The sequence below is a fragment of the Typopeltis vanoorti genome, chromosome 20, assembly GCF_054136105.1.
Source record: "Typopeltis vanoorti isolate ZY-2024b chromosome 20, IOZ_Tvanoo_1.0, whole genome shotgun sequence".
Classification (NCBI taxonomy): domain Eukaryota; kingdom Metazoa; phylum Arthropoda; class Arachnida; order Uropygi; family Thelyphonidae; genus Typopeltis; species Typopeltis vanoorti.
In genome coordinates, this window is record NC_143568.1 from 97,766,231 (window position 1) to 97,783,639 (window position 17,409).

Sequence of the window (17,409 nt, forward strand, 5' to 3'; positions counted from 1 at the left end):
TAAAATAAATAAATTAATTTAAAAAAAGGAAGACTTTTCAATGGAGAGCAGAAATGGGCTGTACATTACATTGTTGGAATTCGGGTCTTGAATCTTGATCCTTAGGACTGAAATTCAAGACCTGACATTACAATGCCACATTGCAAGGGTTAGAAAAACTAACCCTTGAATTTCTAATTCAAGATCTCCTAGAAAATTTCTAATTCAAGACCAAGAATTCCTAGAAAAACTAACCCCTGAATTTCACCAAAGTCAATAGATGATGATAATTAAATTATATTGTCTGTTATCATCTTTTTAAAAAGTTTTAAAAGGATGATAACAGACAATATAATTTAATTATCATCATCTATTGACTTTGGTAAAAGGCTGTAGCTTCAAATTATAGACCAGTCTGTATATCTGGAGTTGTGGTGAAGGTCCTGTAGAGATTGGTGAGAAGTAGGATACAGAAATGGGTTGATAACAGCAGTATTCTCTGTGGGTTTGTTAAGGGGAGATCATGTTTCAATAACTTACTTATGTACTATAACAAGGTGACAAATATCTTGGACAGAGGAGATGCACATACAGTGGTGTACTTGGATTTTGCAAAGGCTTTTGATAGACTGCCACATGACAAGCTCTTAAATAAATTGAAACAGATGGGATTGGATAACAGACTTCTGTGTTGAATCAGTGACTGGCTGTCAGATAGGTATGAGAAAGTTGTATATGGGGGTGCAGTATCTCGAAAGAGAAAGGTCAGTGGTGTGCCACAGGGGTCAGTTTTGGGGCCATTGTTGTTCAATTTGTATGTTAATGATATTGGGTTGGGTTTAACTAGTGATACCCAGCTGTTTGCAGATGATGCAAAACTGGGGAGAGCAATAAACAGTCAGGATGATGTTAATGCCTTACAAGAGGACTTGAATAGACTACATGAATGGGCAGGTAAGTGGAATTATGAGTTCAATGTTGCCAAGTGTAAAGTTTTGAGATTTGGTAAGCAACGATGGGATGCAAAGTATGCACCTGGTGAGGAAACTTTAACAGAAGTAGAGGAGATGAGAGATATAGGAGTGATGGTGGACAAGGACCTGAAATTCAGGGGCCACAATACACAAGTTGTGAAGACATTACATCGAATAATGGCAATGATGATGATACAGAGAACCCTGATATGCAGAAACAGAGAGGTTATGATTTCATTGTATAAGGCCTTGATCAGGCCTTATATGGATTACTGTGCACAGATTTGGTCGCTGGGTTTTCATGGTGATGAGGATATGTTGGAAAGGGTACAGAGAAGATTCACAAAGGTCAGTGATCTTTGGAATGTGGAGTACGAGGACAGATTGAGAGAATGCAAGTTGCACAGCCTCGTGAATAGGAGGAAGAGGAGGGGGGGGATATGATTGAGACATATAAACTGGTCAGGGGTTGTTATCAGGTAGACATGGAAGAGATTTTTCATAGAATTGGAAAGGGGAGTAGAACAAGAGGCCATTGCTGGAAACTGTATAAGGAGGATGTGAGCAAAGGAGTGAGAAGCAGGTTCTTTGATTGGAGGGTGGTTGGTGAGTGGGATGCATTACCTGAGTGTGTTGTGGATGTGGACACATTGAACCAGTTTAAGATGCGATTGGATGAGCATTGGATGCAATAGTGAGTACCTCCCATGATAAGTCGCTGACTGCAGAGGTCGGGTGTTGATAATAATAATAATTATTATATCACCTATTGTCATCTACCTTCTAAAAATTAATTAGCTTAACAATGGCTTTCACATAGATTAATATATTTTCTATTAATTTGGAACATTTTGTTTTTTCAACAGTCTCCATTCTCTATACATATTCTTGGTCCCTGAGTGAAATTCTGTATGCTGACCCTGTAGAAATCTTTATTCCAATAATGAACCTCTTTATGAATAACTTGTTTCAGCTTCCTGCTGTCTGCAAAATGGTATCCTTTGAATCCATCCTTCAGAGGAGCAAACTGGTGGTTCAAATCTGGGCTATGAACAGGGTGGGAAAGATCAGTGCAGCCAAATGTTGCAATTCCATCCCTTGTGTGCAACCTGGTGTAAAGTCAGGCATTGACACAGAAGAGGAAAAGGAGGACTGGATGTATTTGTTTAATTTCTGCAATATCTCTATGTTCCATTCTGAACTGATTGTTGTGCCTCTCTCCAAAATGTTCCCAAGTCAGACTTCATCTTTGTCCTGGAACATAGTGCCATGGCTGCCATTTTGAACTACTTATGTGCTGCATTCATGTGACCAATTGCAGCACACTCTGGTGAAATAAATCTATTACTGTCCACTCAGTGACATGTAAAAGCTTTCTGCTGCACTCAAATCAAACTAAAAAACTAAAAAAAAGTAGTAAGCATTACTTTCATAACACCTCCCTCTTGGTTGTGGTCTACTTGTACTATGATGTAAGCACACTCCAAAGTTTGTTCAATGGTCATCTGGTTTCTGCTGTGATGAGGATGTCAAGGAGAAGATCAAAAAACAAGCAAGCAGGGCAATATCAGATGCTGAAATACTGCTTAGAGAGAGAGAGAAGATGAAAAAATGTAAACTGAAAAGTTTAGTGGATAGGCAAAAATATAGTAGAAACTTTTAAAGTTGGTGGGGAGAGATTACTAGAATAATATGGGGTTTTCCATAGAGAGCAAGGTAAGAGAAAAAGCGGTCATCCCAGAAGTTGTATAAGAGTGTGATGAACAAGTGAGTGAAGCGTATGAACTTACACATAAAGCGTATGGAGAACGAGTGGAATACACTGCTGTGTATCTCCATGGAATCAAGACATTCATAAAAGGAGACCAACTAATCATTAATCACACAATACCTACCTAAGTCATCACTCAACTTCTTAAATCATAACTCATTCACTGTCGGGGAACTTGCAACTACTTCTGGCAATCTACTCCACCCGCTCAACACTCTCCAAGCAAAAAATTTAGACTGATCACGTTTACTAAATAGTCTCTTATACAATCTCTAGGGTTGACCCTTTTTCTCTTCCTACTCATCATGTCTTGAAAAATATCTTTTATGTCTATCTTACAGAAATCCTTTAGTGGCTTATAAGTTTCTATCATATCTCTTCTTTTCTGCCTGTCAACTAGACTATGCAACCCACACACTTTCAATGTCTATCCTCATAGGGAACATTCCACAGACCTGACACCAGCTCACACTTCTCTAGATCCTCCTCATCTCAGGAAATCAAGGTAACCAAATCTGTGCACAACAGTCAAGATGTAGCCATATCACAATCTTAAAAAGAGGAATAATAACCTCCTTATCTCTACTTGTCGTGTTCCTCAACATTCATATAATCCTATTTTGCCATCTTATGCAACATGCCTTTTTAGCTTCATTATTCTGTCCACTAAATTCCCAAATCCCTAGCCTTGTTAATTTCCTGCAACTCAATACCATCAATGTAATACACAGTGTGTAATCTTTTCATCCTAAGTGCATAACCTTACATTTTGCAACATTAAACTGACAACCATTATCCTTTGCACACATTCCAGTTTATTTACACCCTGTAGGATATCTACATCACCTTTATCAACCATTGCCCTCCCCAGTTTTGCATCATCGGCAAACAACTGAATACCCCTGCTTAAATCATTCTCTGTATCATTAGCATACAAATTAAAGAGTAGTCACCCTAGTGCAGAGCCTTGAGACAATGCACTAGTCACCCTCATTCTCCTATATTCCACTTCATCATATACTACCCTCTGGTGTATGTGTCTGTCAGCCTTCGTAATATTCCTATTTGCTCCAACTTATGCAAATTTTCTGTGTGGTACTCTGTCAAATTCCTTTGCAAAGTCTAGGGATATCAAACTGTAGCCATGCCCCTTATCTAGGCAGGACCTACTTACTAATAATAATTCAAAATATTAAAATATTGTGTACATACTTTTAATTACCATTTAATTATTAAACAGCAATTGTAATTTTGCAGATGTTTGGTGCTGTTGTTATTTTGTATATATGGCCTAAGCCTTGAACCATGAAACAAGTATATCTATAATTAGCATATTCTCCTAGCTAGTTTGCCTGTTTTTTGGGATGGAAAAAAAAATTTCAGAAGGAATTCTGTCACCTCCATAATATAATATTGATGTGTTTGGTGCAGAACTTCTCGCTGACATGCATATGAATTTCTATGAACCTATTATTACCATCATCAGATCAATAGAGAAATAAAAATAATCACAAAAAGTTTCTAACAGTAATTTCACTATCACTGTGAAACATCTTAAATTCATACACTGATTAATGAAGTAGTCACCTCTTAACAATTCTACTTGCTTATCACTCTAAAATGTAAAAAAGATTAATCCTTACTCCCCTGTTGCCAACCCTGATATAACTCAACATGGCTTCCTGTTCTTGGCTAAGAACGATCTCTGCAGTATCTATCTAGACACACTTCTTAAAAATATGTACAACTCAATGCAGCACTCTGTTCTTTCTAACTAAACAGCTAATGATGCAAAGTCTTATTACAAGGCAAAGTAAAAATCTGCTACCATAAAATATTGAAAATTCTAAGTATCATCAATTTGTTTGTTTTTTTAACTTTTGAACACTTTAATAAAACTTTTTACAGATTGTAAGATTGACTGGTCCAAATATTGGAAGAAGTAAATCTTGCAGAAATTCATAAAACATTATTCAATATGTATAATGCAAAAATCAATAATATCATCAATATTATAGGATTCATTTTAATATTGGAGTGCTGACTAGTAACAGACTAATTTGGAGGAAGACTGTTGATAGGAGATTATTAATAATGTAAACTTTATCATGTAGTGCTGTCATAGTAGCCTAAACACTCCTTAAGGATACATATCAGGAAATTAATGATGATGATGATATTAAGAGAGATGGAAGAATATACTTTCGGAGATAACTATAATCTGTCTAGACTCTAGATCAGTCTAGAGTCTAGACAGATCACTAAATACCACAAAAGATGAAAATGAGAGAAAGGAAGATGAATGACTTAGTCATCTCTCAAGACAAAAGTGACTACTAAAGAGCTTTCAGGTTGGATATTCAAAGTATAGTAGTGAAGTGATGATGAAAGACATGATATTGCAACATTTGTAACAAATGGGTATCATGGCTATTTACAAGACCACTTAAAGATTTAAGACCTTCAAATTTGTTCATATCTTTTAAAGGTCTATAACAAACAGCCTCCTTAAATTTTCATAAGCATTCACAGATTCACAATATGTGAAGCTGTGAAGAATGGCGGCTTCAGAAAACAAACGAGAACACATCATAACTTTGTGGTGAGCTTTTACAGGGATTCAAGAAGACCAACTGCCTGAACGGTCCAAGTGCTAACAATAAGTACAACTTCAATATGTCAGTAAGACATCAAACTGCTATGGAAACCAAACATTAGTAGTCTTTTTCAAGTCACATTAGGCCTTCATTAAACAAATTGATGATCTTGCACTAAAGACCATAGGTCTGAATCTCAATGCCACATGGATGTTTGTGAAGAACTTTAGGTGGAAGATAATTTTTATCACTTAGTGCAAGCTCATCAACCAGTTTAATGAAGGCTTAAAATGACTTGAAAAAACTATCCATGTTTTGTCTCCATAATAGTTAGTTTTCAAACTAATAATTAATGTGCAATTAATGTGAAGTCATTAGCCTCTATATAAATTAAAACAAATAGTATGGATGTTGCCAATAAAAGCTGAAATAATTGCTTAGAGTCCTAAAATCAAGGTTTGCTGGAAAACTTGAACTAAGTGGGCTGAACCATCCAAATTCTTGGGATTTTTATGCTGCCATTATTGTTAAGATTAAGATGGTTAATCAATATTTCACACTTCTTTAAATTTGCGTTCATACCAGGTTTTTGTAAGATGCAAAGAACATGTACTTTTCCAATCAATTTGGTGTAGGGTGTTAAGAGAATGATCTGAGATGCCTGTTTCACCAAAAATTGTTAAATTTAATGTGTTGTTTGTGTTCTTTACAGATAGGGATTGTACATAAAGTTTCATCAATATAAGGCAAGTTACAGGTACAATAACAATAAACTAAAGGGTGAGCCAATGGGGGGGGGGATCCTTAAAGGAGTTGAATATGTTTTTCATAGGTGGTTTAAAAGTAACATTAAGATTATGATGGTGTAGAATTTTATTTATTTTTACTGATATCCCTTTAATGTATGAGATAGCTATGGTTTTACTGTAATCTATATTACATGCATTTTTTGATGAAGTTTTATGAACTTTATTGAGAGTATTTTTGTTATAGCATTATTTATAAATGTATTGCTAATAATTTATAATTCTTGTTTAAGAGCTTATTCATTAGAACAAATTGTTTTAGGTCTGGTTCTGATGGTGTTAATGATGCCAAGTTTTTGCGAAGGGTGGTGATATGAGTTAGCATGTACGTATAGACTTGAGGTAGACAGTGAAGGACAGACTGCCTGAGTGAAGACGTGTGACCAGTGTATCCAGGAAAGGAAGCTAGTTCTGATTTTTCAATCTGAATAGTAAATTGCATACATTCATGTTGTTTGTTCAGGTGACTGAGGAAGGTGTTTAACGTTTGGCAGCCATGTGGCCAAAAAACGAAAACACTGTCAACATATCTAAGCCAAACTGTAGGTTTTAAAGTAAAGGAATCTAGAGCACATTGCTCAAAAGCTTCCACATAAAAGTTAGCAATTTATGATGGGGGAGGGGGGGGAGAGTGGCGAGCCCATGGCCATACCTTCTTTTTGTAGGTAAAAATTATTTTGCTACATGAAGTAACTGGAACATAGTACGTAGGGCAAAGAGAGCCGTAATCTCATGCAGAAATTTGTTCTGTGAGAGAAGAATTGTGTCACTGATTCGGCCATTTGTGAAAAGGGCAGAAACATCAAAACTGACTAATAAATAATTTTTACCAAGTGTTATGTTTTTACTTTTGTTTATAAAATGTTGTGTAGGAAATGAACCTACCAACTCTCCTTGAGTGTTGACACTACTTTTTAATATTTTTTCCACCAGAGGTCAGGTCAGTAGTTTTAACCAAATTAATTGATTTGGCTAATTTGGTTAATTAGTTGACCAAATTAATGTAATTATAGCATACCACATAGATTGTAGTGCAGCTTGTTTTTTTGTATACATGTGCATACTCCAGATGATGACCTTAATGTGAAGTCGAAAAGTCAAGTGACTATTTTAGTTTATATTAAACTGAAGTTTTACTCTAACACAGTAGTTGTTTCCATAGTTTTTATAATGAATTCTGATCACTATGTTACTGAAAGAAGATCAATACAGGTTAAGATTCTTTTTAAGCAATAAATACAAGATTTTACATTCAAAAGAATTCTAAAAATTCTAATCATTATTGAAACAAGGTATTCAGGCAATAAATGATCAAGGAAAAGAAGGTGTAGCTACATTATTCAAAACAAAATATGAGGATAATCTTCTTGAAAGGTAGGCAATATGAAGTAGTTCGATATGGATAAATATCAGAATTGAAAAATGCTTATTCGTACCCAAGGAACCACAAAGAATTCTACTGATGAAGTTGTCGACAAATTTTTCAAGTCATCAGAGAAGGTAGCTGTCACAAAGAATAAGAAAACGATACTTACTGGAGAAATAAACAGCAGAGTAGAATATGATTACCAAGCATAAATGTTTAAAGAAAATTTGAAAAAAAAGAACAAAACTAATAATAACATCAAATATCTGCTGAATTTCTGTTCAGGACATGGACTAGTCATTACTAACACAATGTTCCAACATAAAGCTGTGCACAATTCACATGGAGAGGACACAAGAAATAAAAAAAGTCTCACTATGCTACTTTTATAGTAAATGCCTTCACACTAGTTCAGGACAAAATAGTGTACATACTGAGGATTTGAAATAGGAAGTGATCACCACTCAGTGTTGAGCAGGATAAAACTATCTTACTGAACAGATACATGTGTAAGAAAGTTTTAAAAAGAAAAGGTCATGCAGCTTTCATAGGCAAACTCTACATTCAAATATACAATTATTTAAGAAAAAAATAAAAGCTTTTGAAAACAAGTAACAAAAACCATGGAAATTCAGAGGCAGACTGCAAAGAAAACACTGAATCACTCAGTGTTTTCATCATGGTCTTAAGTGATTCAGGAAATTAGAGGCAATCGAGGAAAAGAAGAAAGCATCCAGACTTGCTTGCTAGGAAGTTTTGACATGAGAGAATACAGAGAAAAATGCAAAAAGTGAAGCAGTGTGTTAAAGCACCTAAACAAAAGTCATGGGAAGACTGGTAAGGCACAGATGATGAACATCAGGTGAGTAACAAAAAATTCTGGAGAACAATAAAAAAAAAAAAAAAAGACAATAAATGGAGGAAAGGGATAAGGGTGACATGAACTGAAGATAAAGATATTCTAGTTGTCTGGACTAATTACTTTGAAAAGGCTACTAAATATTATTATTATGTGACACCTCCAATGAGTCCAAAGACTCATCAAGGGAGGGCACCTACTCTACAACTCTGTCTCCACCAACTACAGCAAACTGCCTCTACCATCATTTCCTACAAAAACAACATCTACTGCCCACCACCATTATTAGTATTTTTGTCTGCAAATTGCATGTGTTTGCAAGGAGGCCAATTTGCCTGTATGCAGGATGAAAAACCCAAGTTTCGAAGAAAACACACCATATGAGATCAGCTAACTCGCCTTGAAATGAAAAAAATCCTTATATAAAGATTCCTCTTGTCACAACGAGAATCAAACTTAGGCCTTTTCCAATCAAAGGGTGCAACGTCTGTCATTCTTCCAATTGTGCTACGGAGACACTATAAAAGAATTTGTTAGCAGAGCCAGGTTGAGCATGGGCAAATGAAATAAGGAGTGATAGCACAGTAGTAAAAAATGTTCTAGAAAAATGCAGTCAGGAGTGAATATCAATACAAAAGGCAGAAAATGCCATCGAAAACCTGAAATGCAGAAAGGCAGCTGGAGTAGATGATATTCAACCAAAAATGCCTAAATTCTGAGGTATAAAAGTTTTATAGTGGCAATACTGCATAATTTGCATGGCTTGGACACAGGGTTGAATTCAATGACTGGAGTGGACCTCTTAACAGTACCTCTATAAAAAAGGGAAATAAAACTGAATGTGAGAATTACAGAGGAATTTCCCTACTAATTCAGCTCAGATTTATGCAGGCATACTTCAGAAAAGATATGAAAAATTGAAGGAAGCATTGAGAAGAACAAGCTGTGTTCAGGAAACAGACGCAATCAGGATCAGATTTTCACTTAAAGACAAAGAGCTGACAAATTATGAGAATATAACAAGGATCTGTATTTAAGAGGTGTGACAATTTAATTCCCAGAACGGCTGCACAGTGTTGCCAGTGTGGTGGTTTGTTTGGAGCCATGTGAGTAATCGTGTTTGTACATCTTTTAACTATTGCGTGGGTAATCCTCAAGCTGACAGAATCATTTCCTAGTTGGCTATTGCAAAAACAATAGAGATCTACATGTAAACTTTGGTGTAAAAATGTGTGACTGAAATTTGGAGCAGCATATTAACATCAAATCTTTTGTGAAAATCAGCAAAGCTGCTACTGAAATGTTGGAGCTGTTAAAAGTGGCATATGGTGTGGATGCTCTGAAAAAGTTAAGTGTCTTTGAGTGGCATAAGAGATTCAAAGGTGGGTGGGAAGATGTGAACGACAACCCCAGAAGTGGGCAGCCAAAAACAAAAATCACGGACGCAAATGTGAACAGAGTGCGAGATTTGGTATGGTCTGACAGACGATTAAGTGTGCAAATAATGGCTGATGAATTGCAAATGAACCGAGGAACAGTCAGGATAATTTTAAATGAAGAATTGGGTATGCAAAAGATTTCTGCAAAGTTTGTGCCTCAGATCTTGAAGGATGAACAGAAGCAGTGGCGGGTTCAAGTTGGGACTATCTTTCTGCAAATAAGCACGTTTCCAAGAGTAATTACGGGTGACAAAACCTTGTGCTTCCAGATCAATCCCAAAACAAAATGTCAGAGAATGCAGTGGGAAACCCCTAAGTTTGCCATATCCGAAAAAAGCACGCATGTCATGTTCACAGTTCAAGATCATGCTGGTGTGTTTCCTTGATCACAAGAGGATAGTCCACTATGAATTCATTGAACAGGGACAAATGGTCAACCAACAATGCTATTTAAAGGTGCCGAAAAGATTACAAGATTCTGTTTGAAGAAAAAGACCTAACAAGTGGATCATCCATCGTGACAATGTGCCAAGCCATAGTGCACTCGTTGTGAGAAAGTTTCTGACCAAAAAATATCAATCCAAATTAGGTCATCTTGCTTATTCACCAACTTAGCTCTCTGTGGCTGTTTCCAAAATTAAAGTCTGTGCTAAAATCACAAAGATTTTCTGACATCGCTGATATCCAGCATAATGTGATAAAGGAACTCAAGAGTATTCCATCAAAAATGGGAACACCGTCTAAACCAGTGTATGAAGGGGACTACTTCGAAGGCAACAATAGCCACTAATGTATAGTTCCGAATGTAGGTTTTTTACAGGTGCATTCCAGGAATTAAATTGTCCCACCTCGTAAGTTTTGTTGATGTAGAAAAGGCATGTGACATGCCAAGAGAAAAGCTGTTCAAAATGCAAAAATTATATTGTATAAATGGGACATTATATCACACAATAAATAGCCTATATGTGAGTTGTAAGACAGTAGTTAGAAATAAAGGGGGTACAGAAAGTTGATTTGATGTTAAATCAGCTGAGAAATAAGAGTGCACATTATCTCTACTGTTATTGTCTGTTTGGGTAACATTATGAAGTAAAGCAGTATTACAGATGATATCAAAATTGGATGTATACACCTCAGCTCTTTACTCTATGCAGATGGTATGTAGGTAAATCGAGTATCATTTTGACTAAATCAAATAACTGCTATAATGAATATGATGTGAAAATTAGCAAATATAAAGACAAAGACTATGAAAATAGGCAGGAACACTGAAACCATCGAGTGCATCTTGATGAACCTAACAAGTAAAACAGTTCAGCTATTTAGGCACAATTTTTAGTGAAGACAACAAACTAAGAATGGAAATAAACAGAATTAGCAAAACTGGTATTATGGGAAGTTCCAGAATAAATATATATGAAATAAGAGGGAAATTAGTCAAAACACTAAACTAGCTATATACAAGATGGTGCACAAACCAATTTTAACTTATGGATCTGAGAACTGGGCTAGAAATAAAACACTTGATCAAAGACTGAAGACTACAGATATGAGTTCAGAGGAATACTGTGGAAGCGAACAGATGGCATCACTGTATTTAAAATGAGGATATCAGGAAGGAACTTGGCATTACTAGCTTTCAGGAATGTGTGAACACATCTAATGTAATGTGGCATTGTCACTTAAACAGAATGAATGGGAAAAGGTTAGCAAAGCAGATTTTTCCTGTCATCTTGGCATCAAGATGACAGGAAATCTTTCAGGTAGTACTATCACAATATTCTCTGCATCCACCATGAGGGTAGATGTCAGGAATACCTGTTAAGGTTTAAGCCAGAAGAGAATGGCATTTGTCTGCTATAATTCCTCCCATAAAAGCTTTGATTCACTATCTGTGAAAGATGAAGACAAACAGCCTACTGACCTTCAAAAAGTTAAGGCTCACGACGCACCACTTACTACCTTTTGGGAATAAATATCAAATGATTTATTTTACTTATGATATAGGAAATGATCTGAGAAGAAATATCTGGTTGTTTGCTGATGATACAAAACTAGTAAGAACAATAGTTAATAAAGGTAATGGCAGAAATCCTGTTGAATGATTTTAATACTTTCTGCATACACAAAAGAATAATGGTTGTCAGCTTAAAATCTGACAAATTGTAAGATTAGGCACTTTGGAATGAAAAGATTAAAAACACTGACAACAAACAGGGTGCTGAAGCTTAGCATCCCATTGGCCATCATCTCTCTGGAAATTGATAAAGAGTTATGGTTAGCAAGGGTGAAAAGACTACATTTTTTGCTTGGAGAGTGATGAATGAGTGCAGATTGCCAAAGTTTGCCATGAGTACTTTGCTATTACAAGTTGTTCAAGGAGAAGCATGTGTATAATGTGAATAATGTTTAGCGTGGACTTTCCACAAGGAGTCTTCCAGACTCAATTGAGATGTCTAAGTAATAAAAATGGTGTGGATGCAAAGAGAACTGGGTTTTGGTGCATGAGCTGTTTGGACAATGTAGGAAATGTCTGATTTAAAGCAAGTTTTAAAGCAAAATTCTTTGTTTTAAATTACCATACTATATGGTATAGTAATATATATAAATCCTGTGCAAGATGTTGCAGAACCTGTAGCTCACTGATAACATGTATAAGTATTAAGAAGAAACCTACTGCTATTTTTTCTTGTTGAGGTTGCAGCTGTTCAAGGAGACACTTTGCAAGGCAGGCTATTCCAGACAATAGATGAAGTTGAAATAAAAGAAGAAAAGCAGATTTGGGAGATTTCAAGTTGAATTCTTAAAGGAGCTGGTGGCTGCTGCTTGTGTTTTACCAGGTTTGATGGAAAAACAGAGAAATAACAGATGCCAGTTCAGTAGAACAGTGCTCAATTAAGTACATGTAGAAGAAACATAAGACTGAAATGAACCATCTGAGACAAAACTGAAGTGAATCATGGAAAGATGAATCATTGATCAGCTAGACTACCTTCCGCTTCCCAGCATTACATCAAAAAGACATTTAAATAAAAATTAATGCAACAGGCAAACTTGTTGGAATGTTAATTGCAGAAAATTCAGGACAATCCCTCTTTGGCCTATTCAGGAATATATCAAATTCCTTGCATCTCTGATTTATTAAACTTGAACCAACCTGACAATTTGTTGTTGTTCATTCTAATCAACACCCAGACTAAATTACGCAAGCCAGAATAATATGGCATGCTTCAAACATAGGATTCTTTTATTTATTTGGGGGGGAGGGGACTAAGCCTGTCTTGTCTTAAAAGCCATTTTATTAAGGAGGCAGTTGTATAAAGTTGTATATATGGCACTTAAGTTATCTCCTTTATGGGTCAATCATCTGGCACAAATGTGATAAGACTCAAATGCCAGAAAGGCACATAGCAGTTGTTTGCAAGGATAGAAAAATCAAAACTTCAGGGTGGACTAAAGCAGTTAAAGGGGCAGCTAAAGATCAAAAAAAAAAAAGAAGCATGTCAGCAGATACCCTAACAGAATTGGGAGAAAAATGTAAGAAAGCTAAAATAGGTGTAAGAGATTAAAAAAAGTGACAGGAAAACTTTTGTAAGAAAATAGGAGATACATTTCATTAAAGCAAAACCAAAATGTTAATGTTCTGGAGACTACTGAAACAGCATAGAAATAGAAGCAAGAGTACTGTAATAAAAAATCAAATTAATCTGTTATTGAAGATTGTTGATTAGAAGTTTGCATAGTACTATCATGGTAAACTATACATCTGCTCAGGATACCTATCAGGAACTTAATGATGATATGTTAGAAACATTGTAAATTTCATATGGATAAAGTGTTGGTAGTTTCAATACCTAGATTTATCTTTTTTTCACATGACTTATGCAAGAACATGGTTTGTTTAATTTTGGACATGTCTACAAATAATAAATTCTTCATTAATATTTGAGTATTATGTCCTTAACTGTTTTTTTTTCCTTAAACTTTATGTAAATCCCACCCACAAAAGGATGTAAAGTCATCACAGATTTATTATCATGAATGAGCTATGGGTTAGCTAATGTAGTTTGCCCTAGTACAGCAAAAACATGGGACTTTTTCAAGCCACTTCAGCCATCTCATAAGAAGGGGAGGTAGCTTTGAAACCAAAATCATCTACCACCTAGATGTTAGAGTGTTATGCAGATCGAAATGGCATTTAAATCCAAAGCTTTAGGGCCCAAGTATTATTTTTATATCCGCTATGCTATCCATTCAGACAACTAGGATGGATGAATGAATGAACTAAACAAATTATCGGAAATTATTCTCTCTTTTCTTTGAGTTTAGGTAAAATTAGGAGTAGTACTGATGTTAATTCTCTACAAGAAGATTTGAATAGACTTTTAGCTTAGACAAATGAGTGGGGTTGCAGTTTGAATATTAATAAATGCAAGGTGTTACACTTTGGAGTGTACAGAGATATAAGGCTATATACGTACTAGTAGAGCTGTGCTTCAGAAAGTGGATGAGATTTGGGATCTTGAAGTGATGGTAGACAGTGGACTAAAGCTCTAAGGACACATCGCATTTGCTACTATGATAAAAATTACACTAGCATAGTGATAAGGTGTTGGACTACTGTGTTGAAATTTGATCACCTAGTTTTCATTATGATGTGGAAACACTACAGAAGGTTGAAGAGCATTTGAGAAAATGTGGATTACTGAGGTTGTTGGATAGGAGGAAATGACAGGATATGACAGAGACTTTCAAGATAGTTAAGAGATTCTATCAGATTAATACAGAAGGAATTATAAAACGAGTGGATGTTAAGATGGGACGAACAAGAGGCCATCCTTGGAAGTTGTATAAAGATGTGGTGAAGAAGTGCATGAGGAGTAGATTTTTTACGTAAAGTTATTGGTGATCGGAATGCATTGCCGGAGTGCACTGTGAATGCAGAGCATGTAAATAACTGCAAAGTTATTTACACTTTGAATATTTAAATAGCAAAATGATAGCCATGTTGCTGTTTGAATGGGCTTCCCACAATGAGTCTTACTCCATGAATTTCAAATGAAAAAAGCATTCACTAATTTCTGAAACAGGAAGAAAGGTTTTCTTTGAACTGAAAAATTGGTACTTAACTCTTGCTTTCCCACAACTAGCAACGAAAACATACTCCCACACTCATACATGATGGTTCACGAATTCTATCAATTACCGCCATTTTAACAGCGACGCACATTACTGTTACGATTCCCTAATTTGAATTACCCGAGATCTATAATAAATAACAATAATTGTCGATTATGATAGTGGCAACTACATAAACAGATGACATTTCGAACGAAAAGCCACTACATGTAATACTTATCTCATGATCGTCGATATAATGCATTATATCAAACCATCGTTTATTATTATTTTTTTTAATTTTAAAGAATCGCTAAAAATTAAACAAAATGCTACTTTGCAAGACCAGGAAGACCGCTGAAAAAAATATGCACACAAAATATAAACACTCCATGTAGCTTTCGTGGGAAGTTTTGATTTCTTTCAGCATGGAGTTATCGCCATGATAAATAAATATTTTTTTTTAAAAATAATAATAAAGCATACATAATCGGAAAGTATCATGAAATTTATGTGGTGGATATTCTTTTTGACACCGCAAAGTAATTAAATCTCAACTGCCGCTGCGATCGGGGAGGGGAGGAAGGGGGGGCTATTCAATTTACTAATCTTTAAAAACAAACTAAATTCTAACTTAAGCAGTTGAAGAGTGCATTATGGCAAGTGCATAATCTGTCAGTTTCCTATTTCTAAGAAATGACAATATAATACGTTACAGGTTGCCCAATGGTAATAAATAATCGTTCATACCAATACAACCACCTCTTCGTTAAATTGGTCCGCCATTTTAAATCATGTGATATTGTACCGGTCTCGAAGAATGCTTGTAACTATGATAAGTAATCTTGAAATATTGATGAAAAACACAGGTGACAAAAATATCAATATACAGTATATATATAATATTTATATATATATATATATCACAGCTGCGTAATTAAAAATCATACTTCATGCTGGTGATTTGGGTAAAAGAAAGCTTCAAGAGTCAGAATTATTATTTTATAGTAAGAGCAATTTTTAAAGTCATAATGTTTAATTAAAGGCCTTCGTTGTAGTGCAGGTTTCCGAAAGGGTGAACCTGAGTTGACAGCATGTAACCAGGCCTGTCTAAATTAAGACCATTTTCTTAGAAGTTCATATATTTTGAATTGGAAGTATATCACAGAGTTGGGATGTAAGCTGCATTTTTTTAAATTTCTTTAGGCGAGATGTGATAAATAAAAGTTAAGCAGAACGACGGAATAAGTAAATTAAATAGGATTATATGATGCACCGCGGTGCCTCAATCTTATTATTATTATTAACCTTAATTATTAATTAATTATTGTAAATATATAGAAGAACAAAGGACGTCGCCAACTTCTCAGTGGATGTGACGTTTGCATTCCACTGCGCTTGACGCACGAAGGAAGACTTCTTGGTTTCGATTTTAGTCGACGACTAGAAGAAATTTTTCTAAGCTTTTTTCGACCGGTTCCAGTGTTAGTTGATCTCTGGCATGGGCAGCCGTTTTTTCTCCAGGAAACTCGGGTTTTTCGTCCCGTAAACTCAAGAAAATCGACCGTACATCCCACATTATTTCAGACATTAAATACGAGTGTTAGGATTAGGGACCACGAGATGGCGGCACTTGTTGAGCCGCCTCTCTTCACTGCGTGCCGCTTAATTAGTGATAGCCTTGGGCAAGCTTTCTCTGATTGGGTATCAGTGGAGATTGAACCGCCCACTCAGTCTCCAAAAGTTGGATAGGGCTAAAAACGTCCTCGCCTACTCCCTATATACGGGAATAAAAGGCGTGAGCTGATTTTTTTTTATCTTTACATTCACGCTATAGTTACTCAAGGGAAGAAAGATGGGTCATGATGTACAAGTGTATGAAGGATCTATCATCCGACCTATATCATTTAACCTATAGAAAATGACCTAGGAATATTCACTTTACATGTTCCAGCCTTTCAGAAACAACCTGACAGCAAACGTTTATTATCTGATGAACTGTCCCATTATAACAAGGAAAATAATTCCAAGGAACACTCTCTTTATCATAATTTCGCAAGACATCAAGAAGAATAGCCCAATGTTAATATCATTCAACATCAGAACTGCCTTCAAACCATTTAACACAGTACAAAGCATCCTACGTTTCCTAAAGAACAATCTGTTCAACGATCATCCTGGGTTATACACGCTTCCTTCCTTCTTTGTAAATGTATAAATGTGTACACCATTATGAAAGTTTCTAACATGTTGGCGATTTTTAAAATAAGAGAGAAAAAGAAGTGGGCTCAGAGCAAACATCTACGCAGAACATCACACATTTAATTGGGAAGCTTCCTTCATGCCTTACTTCAAAGAGAATACTTTTGTGAGATTGTTCAAGAAGTCTTCCAGGTTGATTCGGGATTTATTAATTAATGTGCCTAATGATACAACTGATTAAATTTTCAATCCACCGTGCAATTTATAGAAACAACAACTATTCAACGTATTTGAACCT

At 35.6% G+C, this 17,409-nt stretch overlaps 1 protein-coding gene across 2 annotated transcripts in view; it reads right to left on the reverse strand.

Moving 5' to 3' along the window:
- Positions 1-15,736, reverse strand: part of rogdi (rogdi atypical leucine zipper) — a 171,365-nt gene extending 155,629 nt beyond the window's left edge. The window contains exon 1 of one of the 2 annotated variants that reach the window (XM_090410250.1): positions 15,660-15,736. In XM_090410250.1, coding sequence (XP_090266376.1) covers positions 15,660-15,695 — 36 coding nt within the window. In that variant the 5' untranslated portion in view covers positions 15,696-15,736. The remainder of the gene's footprint in view (positions 1-15,659) is intronic. The other variant, XM_090410251.1, reaches the window with a different exon arrangement.
- Positions 15,737-17,409: the final 1,673 nt, after the last annotated feature.